We start from the raw sequence: 17,845 nt of genomic DNA, 5'->3' as shown, positions 1-17,845 counted from the left end.
TTTCTAAATGCGGGATTTAGTGTTGTTGTAAGTATGCCTATAGCACTAGTGTTACTAGAAGCATTATCCATAGAAATTGACATTATTTTATCTCTAAAGCAAAAATATCTACAAATATCTGCAACAGTGTTAGCTATAAACTTACCTGTGTGACATGAATTAATTATTCTATACGCAATAATGCGTTTTTGCATTGTCCACTCCTCATCTATCCAATGACTTGTAACAGTTAGATAATCACAATCATTACCACTTCTACCAATATCAGTAGTAATAGAAATCCGATTACTTATATGAGTAAATAAATACCGCAAATATTGTTCATATTCATGTTTATATTTATAAATATCGTTCTTAATTGTTGCGCGAGACCAACCTTTATAAGTAGAATTAAAAACTCTTCTAATATAATGCACTCAATTAGGATTAGAGGGAAAAGAATAGGGTAAGCACATAACGGTAACCATCTTTGCTAATTCTTCACGATCTCTATTTGGATCGTAATATAAAATACCTCCGGTCACAGTGTTAATTCCTGGTTGAACTAGATTTGAACCTGTACTAGGGTTAACATCAGAATCTACATGTGTTCTCTCTAGCTGCGCTTTCATTTGTAAATATCTAGCTTTATCTCTAGGGTGTGTTTTTATGTGCCTAGTCAAACTACCTGTGCCGCTATGGTCTCCAGTATATTTATGCACCAGTAATTTCCCACATGTTTTACACTTAGCCTTATTTTGTTCTCTTACTTGAGTAAAAAAATTCCAAACTAATGATGTTTCTAGGCGTTTAGAAGGTTGTCTATTAAAACTAGGGGTTTCTACAGGTGGGTCGGACGGTACATCAGTTGGGTTATTAACAGGACTAGTAGGTGCATCATCTAAATCCGGTTGGGTTTCATCTTCATCCTCATTTTCCTCATCATTTTCAAAGATAGTTTCATTAGGATAAAGAGCATTCATAGTTTCATCATCTAAATTTTGACCTGGTGCAACATTATGGCAAAATTGACTATCGGAAAATTGAAAACAGGGGTTATCACTATCAAGAATAATAGGAGCAGCAGGACGTCTACCAGGTCTGGGTCGGGGAGCCGGGGGAAGGGTAGTAGGTTGGCCACTACTTTCACCAATTTTAGCTTTACCCTTACCACCAAAAATATTTTTCAAAGAAAATGCCATATTAATTATAATTATACTAAATAAAACTAACAAAACTATAATATTAAAACTTAAGAGTTGGAACGCGTTTACCGAATTGCCGAACAACTTCTTGAAAATTAAAAATCATTGAAGACTTGAATACTTCAATTCACCAACTTCACAATTTTTCACGAAATTTTAACAATAAAACAAGCAATTATAGTAGAGAGATTGAGAGAGATTGATGAATTGGTGAGTAAAAATGAAAGAATGAGGGGGTATTTATAGTTGAGAATTGGGAAAAAGTGTAATTATATAAAGTTTGGGGTTAAAATAAAGTTTGGGGACCAAATAGCTATTTTCTAAACATCCAAACGATCAAAATTGCAGCCCAAACGGCTACTTTTTAAATTTTGACCGTTGAAATTTTTTTTTAAAAAAAAATAAATAAATAAAAACTAACCATTAGGCCCGGCCCAGGCCCGCCAGTCGGTCCCGGGCTTAGCGGTTCCGGGCTCGTGTGCTTTCTAGGAAGAATCGACCCGCCATGAGCTTTAAAGAACCGTTAAAACCGGCCCACCAAGCCCGGCCCACCAAGCCCGTTAGGCCCGTTAGGACCGCGGGCCCGGTCCGGTCCGGTCCGGTTCAGGACCGGCCCACAGTGCACCATTATTCCCACCCAATGAAGGTGTTTTGGAAGGACCCCAAACATCAGAGTGTACATAATTCAAAATGTCTTTAGTATTATGGATCGTTGTACCAAATTTAACCCTTGTCTGTTTCTCTTTGACACAATGCTCGCAAAACTCCAAGTTGCAAGCCTTTACTCCTTTTAACAATCCTTGATCTGATAAAGTTTTTAAGGATTTTCCTCCAGCATGTCCCAAGCGCATGTGTCATAGCCTGGTTGCTTCTGCCTCTTTTTCGTCACTGGATGTTACTGTCGCTGTCCCAATAACTGTACTACCGCGATAACGGTACATGTTATTGTTCTTCCGATTGGCCTTCATTACCACTAGTGCACCGGAGCATACTCTCATCACTCCATTTTCTGCAATGATTTTGAACCCTTTTGATTCTAGGGCTCCTACAGAGATGAGATTCTTCTTCAAATCCGGTACATATCGAACATCTGTTAATGTTCTGATCATTCCATCATGGTTCCTTAATCATATTGAACCAATGCCATATGAGGTAAGAGGGTTGTTATCCGCTGTGTGGATGACTCCATATTCTCCTTCTTGAAATTCCACGAATCAATCCATGTTGGGACACATATGATAGCTACAAGCCGAGTCCATCAACCATATGTCTGATGATGTTGATGACTCTGTTGTAACTAATGAGAAGTCTGAATCATCACAATCAGCTACATTTGAATCCATAATGGCCTTTCCATTGTTATGTTTGGCCTTATTCTTCAACTTCGGACAGTCTTTCTTCCAGTGCCCTTTTTCTCGACAAAAGGCACATTCATCTTTGCTGGGTCTGGATCTTGACTTGGATCTTCCCTTCTTTGTCCTCGTTTGATTTTGAGGACGACCCCTCACAAACAGTGCTTCTCCTTCTCCGCCCTTCTGTTTTTCTCGCTTTCTTTGTTCATAGCTGTACAAAGCTGAACAAACTTCTCTGAGAGAAATTTCGTCATTTCCATGGAGTAGAGTAGTTTCAAGGTGCTCGTACTCATCAGGAAGTGACGCCAACAACATTAAGGCCAAGTCACCATCATCATAAGTTGTATCCATATTTTGCAAATCTGTGACCAACTTATTGAAACTGGTGATATGTTCATTCATCGTGGTACCAGGAACATAGGTGAAGTGAAACAGTCTCTTCTTCATGTACAATTTATTTTGACTGTTTTTCTTCAAAAATTTATCCTCCAGTGCTTTCCATAATTTACTTGCAGAAGTTTCCTTTGTGTATGGATATTTCTGCTCTCTAGCAAGGTAGGATCGAATGGTACCGCAAGCAACACGGTTGATAATTCTCCAATCTTCTTCTCCAATAACATCTGGTCTTTTTTTCTTCAATGGCAAGATCTAGCCCTTGTTAAAAAATGACATCTAGAACCTCACCTTGCCACATCCCAAAATGTTCTGATCCGTCAAAAATTTCTACCGCAAATTTCGCATTTGACACAATTCTTGTCATAAGCGAAGATGCCAATGATGACGTATTGTTGACACTTGATGTAGATTCTTCTTGTTTATTGTCTCCCATCTTTGACACAAATATTATTTAATAGCTGACGACACAAATCAAGATTATTTCCTTTCTGGTGTGGAAGATCAGACTAAGCTGCAACCACAGAGCATACTCAGACAGAACCTTGACTCAGTTACCAAGATAAATCTTTTCTGATGTGGAAGATCAGACTATGCTGCAACCACAGAGCATACTTAGACAGTACCTTGGCTCTGATACCAATTGTTGCGGAAGCCAAATGTATATAGTGTGAATGAGTCACAAATACTATACCAAAAATTATGGCAGCCACCAAATAATAAATAAGACAATAAAGCAACAATAAAAGGAACACCAGAATTTATGAGGTTCGGCCAATTTTGCCTACTTCCTCGGACACAACCAATATTTTATTCCACTCCAAAAATACAAGTGAAATAATACTAAGGAGAGAAGATACAAATGACTCAAGAAGATAAGAAGGCGAATGAGAGGTGTGTTTAAATCCTAAACATTAGGCCTCTTTTTATAAGAGAAAAATCCCAACAATTTTTCTCCCCAACCGATGCGGGAGTTTGACAACTTCAATATCACAGACAGTTGCCTTCTTAATTTAAGTGTATTGCTAAAAATCACGTATGTAGACGAGTAGAATAAACTTGAACATCCAATGTCCAGGTGAAGGCTTAATTCCGCTTTTGCTGATATTCTGTATAAGCTTGAACATACGAGATAAGCTATGTGGTAATGAACTATATAATATAGATTTTAACACGAATGGTATTTCGATTTAATGTGTCGCCATAGCTTTAGCCAGAAGCTGGAAAAGGGAAGATGAAAGATCCAAAAAGATATATTTCATCTCCTGGTTTATTAGAGTGCGAATAAGTAAAAGAAAGAAGGAACTAACTGAAGATCAGAGGCTACTTGCAAATTGACCACAAAAAAATTTAGAGGGGAAGGGCAGTTAACAATTATTTGGACCAAGAGACAAAGGAAAGAAAAATAGATTCTAACACAAGAGAAGATTGCAGTATGTGCTGCAATAACATATCTGATCAATAAAAGTTACTTAGTACATGTCAAAGTTGAAGTCTAAGGAGCTACAAATAGAAAGAGTGAAAAAGGAAGGAGAGCTAATTAAAATAGCTAGCATATCTGATTAATACTACAAATTAGTACATCTCAAAATGAAGTCTAAGGAGATTTAGGCTACAAATAAGAAGAGTGAAAAGTTCAAAGAACAAAGGGAGAGTTAAATCGTTAGAAGAGGAAGAAGGATAAAAGAGAGAAACACAGTTACTACTACAATCCTAAAATGTTATAGCAGTAAGAAGAGCATAGAGAGAAACCACTCTGATTTTAACGTGAAATCATCGGGACTGATATTGCTTCATGTTACTTGATGGAAGCAAAAGCGATTCAAACGCGTCTTTTATAAGTGTGATAATCTGCATAGGAGAAGAGAAACCAATAATTCTTCTTCGTTTTCAACATTATTAATTAGCAAAGAAATCACATAATGCTTGGCAGAGAAACTAATAGTAAAAGTTTTAAAAAAAACAGCATATTGTGAGAAATGTAACCTGAATAATTAGTTTGGAGAAACATATAGATACATCTCAGGAGCAAAGAAAAGTAAATAAGAAGCACTCTAAGTATTATTTTGACACAAATTGAAATTTGAAACTTACCATTATAGATGCCAATATGAAGGCAATCGTTCCCCGCAATAGAAGATACTTCCTCTTGAATTTCTTTTGCTGATTTCTCAAGATTCCAGGGGCACATATACAACTCAATTGACTCCAAGGTGCAAATTTCTGCAAAGGCTAGAGGGATTCGCTTCAGATTCCTGATTTGATGGAGCACCAAGCGTCGGAGATTTGGGAAGTTAACACTGCTAGCCTCCCACTGCTTTATATATGTGTTATCAACAAGTAGGAGAAACTTTAGCTGCTTGAACTGATCTTCATCATTTAGTTTCCATACTGAAGGTCTGAATTCAACCCATCTGAGTTTGAGCACTTCGAGGTTTGGCAACTTCGCAAGAACTGTCATGTCTTCACACGAAAGCCTAGCACTGAATATGGTCAACCTCTTAAGAGATATTGGGAAAGAACAACTGTCCGCAAGGGGAGACGAGAGCTCCCACATCTCACAAGACAGGTAGAGCGATTCAAGCTTCTTTAAGTAGACAAGATTGAATAGGCTGCCAGGTGTTCCCTCAAGACCATTGATGTCTTCTTGAATATTAGCAATCCTCAACTTCTTTAGATTAGTAAGGCAAGAAAGTACCTCCTTTGTACAGCTAGCAAAACATAGACGCGAAAACTCCTGTAGATGTTGCAGACCCAAATCACTTTTACTGTCTACCACATTGGCGCTTGAAATACTTTGAGGATTGGGTAAATGAATGCAATGTTGAATATGGATGTACCTCAACTGCTTCATATTCCAGATATAGTCAGGTAAAGTTATAACTGCATCACACTTTAATTTATCATGCTTAAAAATAAAGGTTTGCAGATTATACAAATATGGAAGTGATTCAGTGAAATCATTGCCTCTATGAATCTCAAGGTATCTCAAGAAAGCTGAATCTGATGTTAAGCGATGGCGGTACTTGAAAATAGGCCTAGGAATGGAAACCAACACTCTTAAAGCTTTGAATCCTGCAGTTCTTCCAGTCGGCCCAAGAAGTTGCTTGAAAATGTACAAGGACCGCACACCCTGTGATAAGTCTGAAAACTTTTCCAATGAGAAGTGAGCATGCAAACTAAACCGAGGAACCTTACAATTCTGTGTTGGAAAATTAGGAGCTCGATTAATATTCCTAATCACATTCAAAAACTTTTCTTTTCCAGCTTCACTCACGCTCAAATCCCGCAACAGATCATGCATACCGCATCTTTTGATCTGACCATTGAGCTTCCTCCGTGTGACCATTACCAAATTTCGACTAGCCAGATCTTCCAAACAATCCTGTGCTACTTCTTCCAGGCTTCTTAACTTGCTACTCTTTAGAATCCCCTCTGCAACCCACAATTGGATCAATCTCCAAGCATCAATCTCATGATCCTCGGGGAATGTTCCTAAATGGAGGAAACAAGGTTTCAAGTGAATAGGCAGGTGATAGTAACTCATAGCAAGTACTGCTAGGCATTTATCCGGATAACTTGTAACAACTTTATTCACATTTTTAGCTACAGTCGCCCAGCTTTCTTTCGTCATGCCAACTTTTGAGAGATGCCCTGCAACCACCAGAATTGCTAAAGGGAGTCCTTGACATTTTCCTACTATTTTCTTCCCAATTTCCTGCAATTCAGAAGGACAAGTATGGTCTTCCACGAGTAACTTATCGCAAAGTAACTTCCAGCTGTCATTTAAACTCAACGGCATCATTTCATGAGGAGGAATATCAGAGTTCACATACTCAGCTACATCTTTAAGCCTCGTAGTCAAAATGATTCGACTCCCATTGTTGTCATTGGGAAGAGTTCTTGCCATCACATCCCAGATTTTTGTACTCCAAACATCATCAATTACAATAAGATACTTCCGACCCTTCAGTGCTCTATATGCCTTCTCCATTAACTGGTCGTCACTCATATCTTGAAACTTATTCCCTGCAACAGAACATACAAGGCTTAGCAGCACTTCTCTCAAGTGATATTCCTGAGATATTGTAACCCACACTTGGATGTCAAAACGAGACATGATTGATAGATCATCCTGAGCTTTTTTGGCAAGCGTTGTTTTCCCACATCCGCCCATCCCTAAAATAGTAATAACTTCCCGCTCAGAAGCTGATCCAAGTAGACGATTAGTAATCTCTGTCAAGGCATCATCCAAACCCACCGTAGCTTCCTGTAGGAGGACAGTAGAATCACGCTTCGGAGACGAAGAATCTCCTGGTTTGACAAAATGATCCTGTCTAATGCTAGGGCCATTGGCATTGATCGTGGAGGTGCTACTCTCCATAACCTGCGCCAAGTCTTTCCTTATTGCATCAATCTTGTCCATTACTTGAGGCAAGTCCCGAAGCAGAACCCTAGCTTCATCTTGAATAGTCCATTTGGCCCCATTATTCTTCTCTTTTTGCTGATTGTACCGCTCTCTCAAAAATCCAACAATATTTGATTCAAGCAAATCTTCAGCATGTTGCACCGCAGCTCTCATCCCTCCCTCCAAATCCTTGATTTTTTCATATTCATGCTTCTGGTGGCTAGTGTTCTCAAGAATTCTTTGGAAATACTCAGCATTAGCACGTAAGGAGTCGACCATCTCAGCAACTTGACCATTGATTATAGCTGGGTAAGTCCTCTGGAATAGCTCCAAAGTTTGAATTAGAGAGTTAACGGCAGCATAAGCCATTACTCTCAACAACTCACGGATCTGCCAAGGTTTATTACCTCTAGCACTTTTCAGATCAGGGGCAAGTATAGTAACACCAACACAAGGATTAATTGCGCAATGCGACCCTAGAAAGCTCCACCACAACTACAAAAGAAGGGAATAGTGACAAAACCTCCAAATAGAATTCTATCCAAAACAGACCCAGTTTCAAAAAATATAGCAAGAATTTCAAGTCTATGTCTAATTGGAGATCTCAAAAACCATAGGAGGAATTCAATTTCGTCACCACACCACACATATGTGGATAACGACACTTGAACAAAGAAATACTAAAATCTACTACCTTAATTCCTTCATATGTTTTACTATAAATAAAATTCACAGTAAATAAATGACAAGGCACGCCGGAGTGGAGATGCAGAGAGAGGAGAAGGGGTTGAGAAGACTACTGTCTTTTTCTTGACTAACATATAGAAAAGTAAACGCATGGCCGCATGGATATGTTAATTTCGTGTATTACTAGTGTGTTATTTTAACAACCGAAAAGGTTCATCCAACTTTAAGAAATGGTCTGCCATTCCTTAAAAAGTGTCATATATTTATGTCGCTAACGTTATACTATTCGATCATATATGTTATTTTTCACTAATAGAACCCTATTAATATTAGATTTTGTCACGTTGCATCATCTAAACCCTTCATCACTTACCATCACCTTCACCTTTCAACCCCCTTTACGAGTGGCATATATGAGCCTTTTCATTAAGTTCATTAGCATATGTAAGCTTTTTCATTAATTCTTATATTACATACTCTCTTGGATAACAAATTTTGTTTATCCGTCGATGCCTCACATCCAACCTTTTAGAATCATATTTCTATATAAAACCTCCATTCTTTCTAATTTTATGTAATACTTGAATCTAATCCTATTTTACATCATTCAAATATTTCTCATACATTAGCTCTTAAAAAGATTTAACATATTAAATTTATTTTTGTTTAAAGACAAACAAGTTTAAAAGAGAGTACATTTACTGCTAGAAAACTGCCTAAAACCGTCCAGAAATACCGACCGAAATCGGTCGAAAAATTGAAAAAATCGACCGATTTCTGATCGACTTTAATCCGTTGAAATTAGCATGGTCGGTAAAAAATAGCGACCGAAGTCGGTCGCAATTTCCGACTGATTTTGGTCGGTAAATTATTTTTCACAAACGACCCAAAAAAAATCTGCCGAGAAAACCAACCGAAGTCGGTCGGTATTTTCCGACCGAATCGATCGGTAGTTTTAATTATGTAATTAAAAAATGTACCGTCTGGAACTCTACTATTCTACCACTAGACTATTGGTACATTTTGGTTTAAGACTTTCTTTTAATTTATTTGTACTTTTTAATTGCATTTTCGTGCGAAAATAACCGACCCGACCGAAGTCAGCCGATTTTTAAAAATGACTAACTGAAATAACCGATCGATTCCGGTCGATTTTTTGAATATTAATTTTAATTTATTTTATATGAAAAATCGACCGATTTCGGTCGATTTCTTAAAAAGTAAATTTCGCGGGATGCTAAAATAGTTTCCCCCATTTTTGCGCCAAAAAAAACTGACCGACTTCTGTCAGTTTCGTAAAAAAATAAAATATTTTGAAAAACCGATCGACTTCGGTTAGTTTTGGCCGAATTTCTAGTAGCGAATATTAATGCAGGGGGCGGATCTATGTAGGAGCTTGGGGTGCCACGCCACGACATCTACACGCTCAGGTAAAATTATATATATATGTATGTATTTTACATAGTAAAGCTCTAATAACTTGAGATCGGCACACACAGTCACTAATTGACTTCAGGTGCCATGGTTAAAGTGCTGAAGCCCCACATAAAAGATGCAGCATCGAGCCTCGTTAGATGCACATACCAATTTACTACCCTTTGTCCTTTCTTTCTTTTCTTCCTACTCCTTTTCTTAATTTCTTTTAGTTGTTCATCTTTCTGTTTCCTCGAATTCGGAATCAAAATGTGTTTTTTTTTTACTCAAATGATCGAAATGTATGGAAAAAAATGCTAGTTACCAAAATATATATAGCGTCTTTTTAAAAGATGATATACTTTAACGGTCGTTTGGCCAGTTATTTGAATTAAAAAAGCAAAAAAATATAGCGTCGTCTTTTGTTAAGACGTTATACTATAGTGTCTTAACAAAATACGCTATATATATAAATATAACGTCTTCTTCCCTTCCCCCAAAACAGAACGGTACCCCTCCCCCCCCCCTCCAAAATTTAAAAAATAATATGCCCCTCCCCTCCATTTTTAATCACTAAAAGCTTGAGTGGAGCCCACCCGTCCCACATAAAGTAAAGATTCCCGATCCCATGTGCTAGCTAAGGAGTTATATCGGACGTTGTTGATTGTTTCGGCTCAAAATTACAAATTCTTCGACTTTCCTAAAACCTTAAATTGAGGTATTCCGATTTAGTTTTTGATAAAACTTGTATAAAAAATGCATATTAGTTATTTTTTATGTGCTCTATGTTATTTGGTGATTGTTTTGCGATTTAACTAATTTGTTATTTTCTATCCAGACTATAGTATTAGTGTGGTAAAATAATTTGTAAAATAGATAATTTGTTATTAGTTGTTAAAAAAATATTAATTAGTTACTTTTTACTGTGGTATATGTAATTTCGTGATTGTTTAATGATTAAATTGATTTGTTATTTTTATCCGGTTTAGATTATTAATTTGCTAAAAGACTAGTAAACTAGATAATTTTTTTACTTAATACCCTGCAATGGTATCTTGTGGCCTAATGTAGTGTTCATATTTGTAATGTAGTGACCTTTTAGGAGTACTCGACCTTTTAGCGTAGTAAAACGTAGCGCTCTTTAACATAGTATCCTTGTAGTTATAGAAATAAAGCATTTAAGTATCTCTTATTCCAAAAAATATGTCAAAAAATTGATATTCAAACACAAATTTATCTGCAATTATAGTCAACAAACGTAAGAACTTAAGAATTCAGGATACATTGGTGTTGCTGGGCCTCAAATATTGTGTCCAGAACCAAAATGTAATTATTTAATAATTAAATCTTGTATAGTTATAAAAATTAATTATTTAATTTTAGTATAGTAAAAAATAAGTCAATAACAAACAAACAAATATATTAAATAATAAAACTAACATATACAATAATAAACTAACATATTAAATAATAAAACTAATATATTCAATAATAAAACTAAGATATACAATAATAAACTAACATATACAATAATAAAACTAACATATAAAATAATAGACATGTTGAGTGAAAAATCAAAAAAAAAATTCTCATCATGAACATAAGAATTCAGGATACATTGGTGCTACTGGGCCTCAAAAATTTTATCCGGAACAAAAATATGAATATTTAATAATTAAATCATGTGTAGTAAAAAATAGGTGAATAACTAACAAACATATAAAATAATAAAACTAACATATTAAAGTAACGTATAAAAAATAAAAGTATAATATTGAAAATGTATCAACCTAATTAACAATATAGTAAAAAAATCGAATAAAATTTAATATTCAAGGTATTGATGGAAAAGAAAAATAATGTAATTAATTTTGTTCAATTTACAGTAGTCGTCATGAAGGTTCCGCCTTTGCATCCGGGACCTGCCTCCCTAGAGCTACTACAATTACAGTCCGAGCGTAGGTCTTCCTACATATGGGAGGGGGAGTTATTGGCCCAGACTTTACGTTCTAGGAGAATAAACAATGTCTGGGACTTTCTTAAGGAACGCCAGCTCCATCCCCGTGTAGTCAGACTCCTGCAGAATACGAGCTTTTATAGGATCATTGAGATCGGCCGGCTGCAGCTGGATTGGTTGTTGCTCACGGCTTTGATAGAGCGGCGGCGACCAGAGACACACACATTCCATTTGCCCATTGGCGAGGCCACTATCACGCTGCAGGACGTGGAGGTCCTTTATAGGCTGCCGGTTGATGGACTTGTTGTTGCTTTGCCGCGAGGCATGAGAAATTATACGGGAGCTCAGTACCCGAAGACTTTGCAGCGGCTCACCGGTTGCCGGCCAAAGGATGAGGGTGTATTGGTTGGGGCTAGTCGTATTTCGTTGACGCTCGTCCGGTAGTATTTGGAGGCCATGCATGATGACATTACTCATGATACACCGAAGCTTCATATTAGGTGGTACACTAGGTCACTATTGCTGCTTATGTTTGGAGGCGTATTTTTCCCGAACACTTCGGGAAACCTAGTCAGTTTGAGATTTCTTCATCATCTTGAGCTGCTAGATGATTTACCTCAGTACAGCTGGGGTGTTGCTGTTCTTGGTTACATGTCCCAGCAGATATGTCGGGTATGCATAGGCACCCAACGAGACGTTGCAGGATTTATGCCGCTGCTGCATGTGAAAACATAATCAAATACTCTCTTCATTATAACATACATCATAAAAATATACCTTAGATTTTACGTCCAAATTGTATATTAGGTTTGGACCTGGGAGCGGTTCCTGCAGTTTTAGCCACCTCTACTACCCATAGCTCAGGATGCACCACCTCCATCGTTTCTCCCTTTGTCTAGGAGGTGGGTTGAGAGGTGGGGATACAGACGCGAGTACGAGGCTCGATATTATCTCCCGTATTGCAGAGATTTGTTAGATTTGCTAGAGGACACGCAGGTAATTCTATACTTAAGTTTACTTGGTCTGGATTTATATGTGTTGCATATACTTACAGTTCCTGTTTTTACGTGATAGTTCATTTGGACGCTCTACAACGACGCGCTAATAGTTATTTTGCCCGATTATTGCTCAACCGGGTGACTTATGTGGAGCTCTTCCGTCCCGTTAGTATGTCTCGATATTGTCGAGCATCATGCCACCGAGCGAGTCCTTCGCCAGTTTGGTCACCCGCAGCATGTACCTCCACCGCCCGCTTGGGTTAGGACTCATTACCAGCGAGATGATCGTTCGAAGGTTGACCAGGCATATGAGGCATGGCTAGAGGCGCAAATCGAGAGTTGGGACCAGCGGCATGACCATATTCCACCACCTCCTCAAGCCCATCTTATGGATGATGAGCATGCGTATATCGGCTGGTACCGCAGCATTACCTGAGCATGCGTATATTCTTGTCTGAGCAAAAAAGGTAGGAACTTTTACCAGTGGAAAAAACATTTATAAATGCATAAAGAGTATAAATATCTAGGCAGTAACTTTAGTGTGCATAACAGAGTAAAAGAAAACACAAATTTCCAGAGTATATATAGTACATTGAATTAACTAGGGTGGTTCAACAATCACATGTAAGCCAAAGAAAGAAAGACTTACATACATTTCCTACTTAGCATTTTCATAGTACTTTTAACTCCATTATTCTGCAACCAGACAATATGAAGTTCATTTCCAATATTTTCTCATTTATAAATTTCCAAGCTCAACTACTGGTGTTATTGTTATATAGTTCCAACTTCCAAGGCAAGTCTGAGCTTCCAGTTTGTTATGTTAGCGAATTGCAGGTGTTTTGGTAGAATACAGTGCAATTAGATGCTTCTACAAAGTTGGTAGAATATAGAGCAATAGCGTGCCAGGAGCAGCAAGCTTTTAACTCAAGATGGTGGCTGGTCTAGCACTAGCATTAACAAGAACAAAGACAAAAATGTAACAAAGAAGTGAACTGCTCTATAACTTTGAGAACACAACATGAAAATTAACTTTAGCAAATCTTAACAGGAACCTATAATGACTGCACATGTAGCTTGTAGGATATCCAGAAACCTTATATATATGTACATATCCATGTAACAACCAATGTGGTGCCCTCTAACATGTGACATGTCACAGTTCTTTAGCTTACTTTTTTTATCATCAAAAGGTAATTATATTGATTATCCAGCAACCAGAAGGTGCTGTAAAAATATGTACAGCAATGTTAAATATTACAAAGGGGCACTGCTGGATATGTAATGAACTCAAAAAATCTATCATGGCCTCTGTATCATTTGCAATAGCCATGTTATACCAAAAAATATTTGTACTATATGCAAATTACATATTTATTTTTTCCTTTCGTATATTCTTGTGTTCCTTTCCTTCCAAATAGTTCACCAGATAGAGCTCCATGTCTTCATTCTTTACGTTCCCACTCCTTTATGCACCAGCATCACAGCAGCTTCTTAGTTACCCTCTGCATTATCCTGTTAACTCCCACAATGTTTAGTATGAGGTCTCAGATTTGCTTGGTAAATGAGTGTTGCAAGAAAAGGTGATTGCTATCCTTATTTTGCCCCTTCACATAGTGAACATCTGCTACACATATTGCCCTTCACACAGTGAAGCTTAAGCTATAACGAGGACATGGTGTACACTTTCCAATCATTCAAGCTGTGCCTGAAGTTGGAATTCAAGCCCTGATCCAACTGAAATTACGATATTGTTGCTTCCTGAAATGAGGGCATTTTAGGAATCTCCTTCTCTTCTTTGCTCCTCCAACCCACTTCTACCATCACACACCCACCTACTTACCCAATGAGGTCTGGTGGTGAGACATAGATTGCTGAAGAAGGCAACAAAAGGTCTATACTAAAATGCCCATAATTTCCATTTATTTTAACTGAATAAAAATTGAATAACGACATACAACTGAGTATAATTTATTGTGGATAACCAGAACATTTATGAAAGAGTAGACCATAAGTTGATAATCTGCAACAGTCAAATTCTCAACTACCAAAAATGGAAAAAAATTGAAGCAAGGCCATATAAAGAGTTAAAAAAGACCAATAAAATTATTCTCTTTGTGGTATCTGACTCTATATTGTGATTTGTGAGGTTGCATGCTAAAAGACTTTTAATTTCATTTTTGGTATGTGTGTGGGGTAGGGGGTGGGGGGGTCTTTTCCAGTTACTAGTATTTAGTAAACGCACATTTTCAGTAGTCTTGTAGTTCTGAAGTCATTCAATATTCCATAACATTGACAGTATTCTGATTTCTTTAGATTTCTTTTTCTTCGCCTTGAAGGAAGAACAATGGCAGATCAACTTAACTGCAGTTACTTTGTATCCAAACAGTCTCACTTAATTGCCCTCAAGATACAACTGAAAACGGACCCAAAAAAAATATTCATGGGAATCCAGTTAGACAAAATCTGATTTGGTACATGTTTCATCACAATCATACAAGAAGATATCGACATCAGCCCTTTTGTACTGAAACGGTCTTTTGTTCATGGTTGAATTGTTATTATTTTGAAAAATGAAAAAAAAAAACAAGGAAACAACTTATAGCCATTGGACAGTTCATACTTCTGATTGTCCGAAACTGAAGACGCCAATTTACTTTTTCAAGCCAGCATTGACCCAAACAATCTGCTGACAAAATATGGCAAAAATTGCTTTTCTTATTATAATGCCAACAATCGAAGTTACATCTTGTGTTTCATTCACAAGCCACGTAATTGCTTTTACAATCTCACAATGAGCTATCCAAAGCATAAATAAGCAGAATGTACAAGTCAAAATCTTTTCACTTTATAATCATCTAAAAATTGGCAAACAATTAGAGCTCTAATGTACCTTTGCAACTGTGGAGTGTTTTTCCTTCAAGAAACAGTCAAACCACTTTTTAGGGGCATCTGGATGAATGTCAGAGATACGATCCATAAACATTTTATCACTAGTGGCAACAATGCTTGCAAGAGAATATTCATACGGACACCAATCCTGTTCTCGAAGCCACCTATGGAATTGGCAACGGGGCATTATCCTCTTCTCCAAGTCATAACATAAACAGGCTGGAAAAGCACAAAGCTCGTCCTGGGATAACCCCATATCCAGGAAAAGAAATTTTATTTTTTGTTCAAGAATTTGAGCTTTCTGGTTCAGAATCTTTGGCGACACTGAAAGCATTCTGCAGAGTGTCGAAAAGTTAACTCCACCACAAAGTAGGCAATCAAACCGTTCCTGTAACTCAACACCCGGACCATGCAACTGAGACAATACTTTCATTGTGAGATTGTTTTCTCCAAAGCCAATCCCATGCAAGAAACTTAATTTTCGACGGGTATAAACAGGTGTTCTGGATGCCTGAATTTTCTGCAATTGTTCCGCATAATCTTCGTCAAAGTCTTCAACACTGCCAATAACATAGCTACCTAACAGGCCATGACCACCATTTTTTAGTCTGTCAAAGAACCACTCACTTAGATCCAACGATCTCAAAACATGAGGTACGTTAGCTATTCTATTTCTACCCATAATGTATTGGTATGTTTGGGCAGTCAATTTTAATTTATTTACACCCATCCCGAAATGTTTCAAAAATCCTACGGTCGAAATCACACGATCTTCTAAATCAAAACTCAGAATCTCAGGCTTCGACAGAACCAAAAGTCCAACCTCAGCTTTTCTCACACCCAGTCTACAGAAAAACCCAATCTTTTGAGCCAAAACCTCTTCAGAATAATCAACAAAAATGCTTTTATTTCTTCCCATCAATTCACCAATCTTCCCTTTCTCACAACCCAATTCATAAAAAATTGCAACTTTCCTACAAATCTCAAACCAAGCATCCACATTTCCCTCTACTTCACTGGCAAGATCAAAATCAAGAAACACCCTTTTCAAATCATCAAACAGCATATCAATTTCGTCAAGGAAACCACTAGTCCCACCCAACACGTGCGGGAAAGCTAGGCAAATACCAATAACAGCAACATTACCAAACCCATATTGTTCAAAAAGTGAAAGCCTATATCTCAGTTCACAAGGCTCTTTACTAAAAATAGAAACTTGCCCTTTATACAAAATACCCAATTTGTTCCAAGGGAAACCAAAACAAGCTAGAGCACAAGCAGCATCAAAAACCTTAGAATCTTCACATAAGAAGCATTTATTCGTATGCAACATAGGACTAATTTCTACATGATTTACACCAATGCTTTCAAAGAAAAACTCAAATTCATTAATGGGATGGTACCTTAAGAACCTTTGAATGGAATTGGGAAAACAAGAACGAGAAAAAGGGATTTTAGAAACAAGACCCAAAAGGGAAAATCTCGAGTTTTTACCAATGTATTCAGCAAAAGTGAAGGGTAAGGATCTAGTGTTATGGAAGTAATCAGTGAGTACTTCTTGAGCTTGTAAAATGGCTTGAGGCCTATATTTTGCTGGAATCTTGTATAGTGTTGGAAGCTTTTGGTGTGTGTTTTTGGTGTTTGTGGAGAAAAACTTGAGCTTGAGAATGACATAGAGAGATTGAAGTGTTGGGGTTTTAGAACGGGAGAGCATATCTGAAGTTGGGGTTTTTGGGTTTAGAGAGTGTCGGAAAATGTTAATTCCGGCGAGTGTTGTCGGAGGACATTGGGATCACTTTCCGGTGGGTTTGTCGGCTTTTCTTGCTGAACTGCACAAGGGCATCGCTGTGGGTTTGAGAGTCCTTTTGGAACAGTTGAAAAAGGTGCAATTTCGTCCCTGTACTATAGATTTTGTATATTGGGTCCACCTTGCTTTTCCCTATGCACTATTTGAGTAGTCGAGTAGTTTTTTTGTTTTTTAAAATATAATTTCCTACGAATTTTTTCTTGGTTTTTAATTATAAAATATGATGAATTTGATACTTTTATGTAGATTTTATTTTAAATAATTAAGATAATAATAATATACTCCTTTAGTTTAAAGTGTATATATATTTTGACTTTTATACTTCGAAATATCATCTTTTTTTTGTTGATAAAATATAAAATACTTATTTGTCACGCCTCAACCTCGAGAAGCGCGATCGGCGCTCAACCGAGATAACACGGCCGAGCAAGCTTGTGGGATTGCCTTCTTCCCAACTCACCCATAAATAGAGAGGATAAATTTCATAAATTAATTCCAACAGGATTCACAAACACACTAATTCCATTACACTTGGTTATTTCATTTTATAGTCTCAAAATACATACACATTCATAGTTGAAGTGAAACAAGTGATTCAAAAATAACAAGGCTAGTTTGACTTTTCCAACACCTATATACAACTCATATTGTGTTTACGAAGCCTCTATGAATACAAAGAATACTATGATAATGCCGGCAACAAGCCCCCGGCTATACCTCAAAACATAATACACGTGGGACAAAAGATACACGA

The 17,845-nt window shown here is 37.2% G+C and overlaps 3 protein-coding genes across 5 annotated transcripts; 1 reads left to right on the top strand and 2 right to left on the bottom strand.

Moving 5' to 3' along the window:
* Nucleotides 1-4,330: 4,330 nt before the first annotated feature.
* LOC104216008 (putative late blight resistance protein homolog R1A-3) lies at nt 4,331-7,828 on the bottom strand. Its single transcript, XM_009765967.2, has 2 exons — nt 5,024-7,828; nt 4,331-4,780 (listed from the first exon to the last, which is right to left on the bottom strand). Exons 1-2 carry the CDS (start codon nt 7,704-7,706, stop codon nt 4,752-4,754), a joined length of 2,712 nt encoding a protein of 903 aa, XP_009764269.1. The 5' UTR covers nt 7,707-7,828; the 3' UTR covers nt 4,331-4,751.
* A 3,503-nt stretch (nt 7,829-11,331) lies between these two features.
* LOC138872668 (serine/threonine-protein phosphatase 7 long form homolog) lies at nt 11,332-11,838 on the top strand. The gene has a single exon (XM_070151068.1). The coding sequence runs from the start codon at nt 11,332-11,334 to the stop codon at nt 11,836-11,838; it is 507 nt and encodes a 168-aa protein (XP_070007169.1).
* A 1,743-nt stretch (nt 11,839-13,581) lies between these two features.
* On the bottom strand, nt 13,582-17,175 carry LOC104216007 (transcription termination factor MTEF18, mitochondrial). 3 transcript variants are annotated; one of them, XM_009765965.2, is made up of 2 exons: nt 15,286-17,175; nt 13,582-14,266 (listed from the first exon to the last, which is right to left on the bottom strand). In XM_009765965.2, the coding sequence occupies exons 1-2, from the start codon at nt 16,996-16,998 to the stop codon at nt 14,228-14,230; spliced, it is 1,752 nt and encodes a 583-aa protein (XP_009764267.1). In that variant the 5' UTR covers nt 16,999-17,175; the 3' UTR covers nt 13,582-14,227. The 3 variants fall into 3 exon arrangements, with proteins under 3 accessions (XP_009764267.1, XP_009764268.1, XP_070022532.1); XM_009765966.2 differs by having other exon boundaries at nt 13,582-14,227; XM_070166431.1 differs by lacking the exon at nt 13,582-14,266 and adding an exon at nt 14,293-14,323.
* Between the last annotated feature and the right edge of the window lie 670 nt (nt 17,176-17,845).

This window comes from Nicotiana sylvestris, chromosome 1 (genome assembly GCF_000393655.2).
Source record: "Nicotiana sylvestris chromosome 1, ASM39365v2, whole genome shotgun sequence".
NCBI classification, from domain to species: Eukaryota; Viridiplantae; Streptophyta; class Magnoliopsida; order Solanales; family Solanaceae; genus Nicotiana; species Nicotiana sylvestris.
Note: the sequence above shows the minus strand (reverse complement) of the source record. Positions and strands in the feature narration are given on the sequence as shown.

Bases quoted from the DNA above. Each gene is read 5' to 3' on its own strand.
- LOC104216008 (XM_009765967.2), bottom strand. From the start codon at position 7,706: ATGGCTTATGCTGCCGTTAACTCTCTAATTCAAACTTTGGAGCTATTC. The intron at 4,781-5,023 runs GTAAGTTTCAAA...TCTCCTATGCAG, and splicing joins TCATATTGGCATCTATAATG to ATTATCACACTTATAAAAGA.
- LOC138872668 (XM_070151068.1), top strand. From the start codon at position 11,332: ATGAAGGTTCCGCCTTTGCATCCGGGACCTGCCTCCCTAGAGCTACTA.
- LOC104216007 (XM_009765965.2), bottom strand. From the start codon at position 16,998: ATGCTCTCCCGTTCTAAAACCCCAACACTTCAATCTCTCTATGTCATT. The intron at 14,267-15,285 runs GTACATTAGAGC...TGCCTTCTTCAG, and splicing joins AACACTCCACAGTTGCAAAG to CAATCTATGTCTCACCACCA.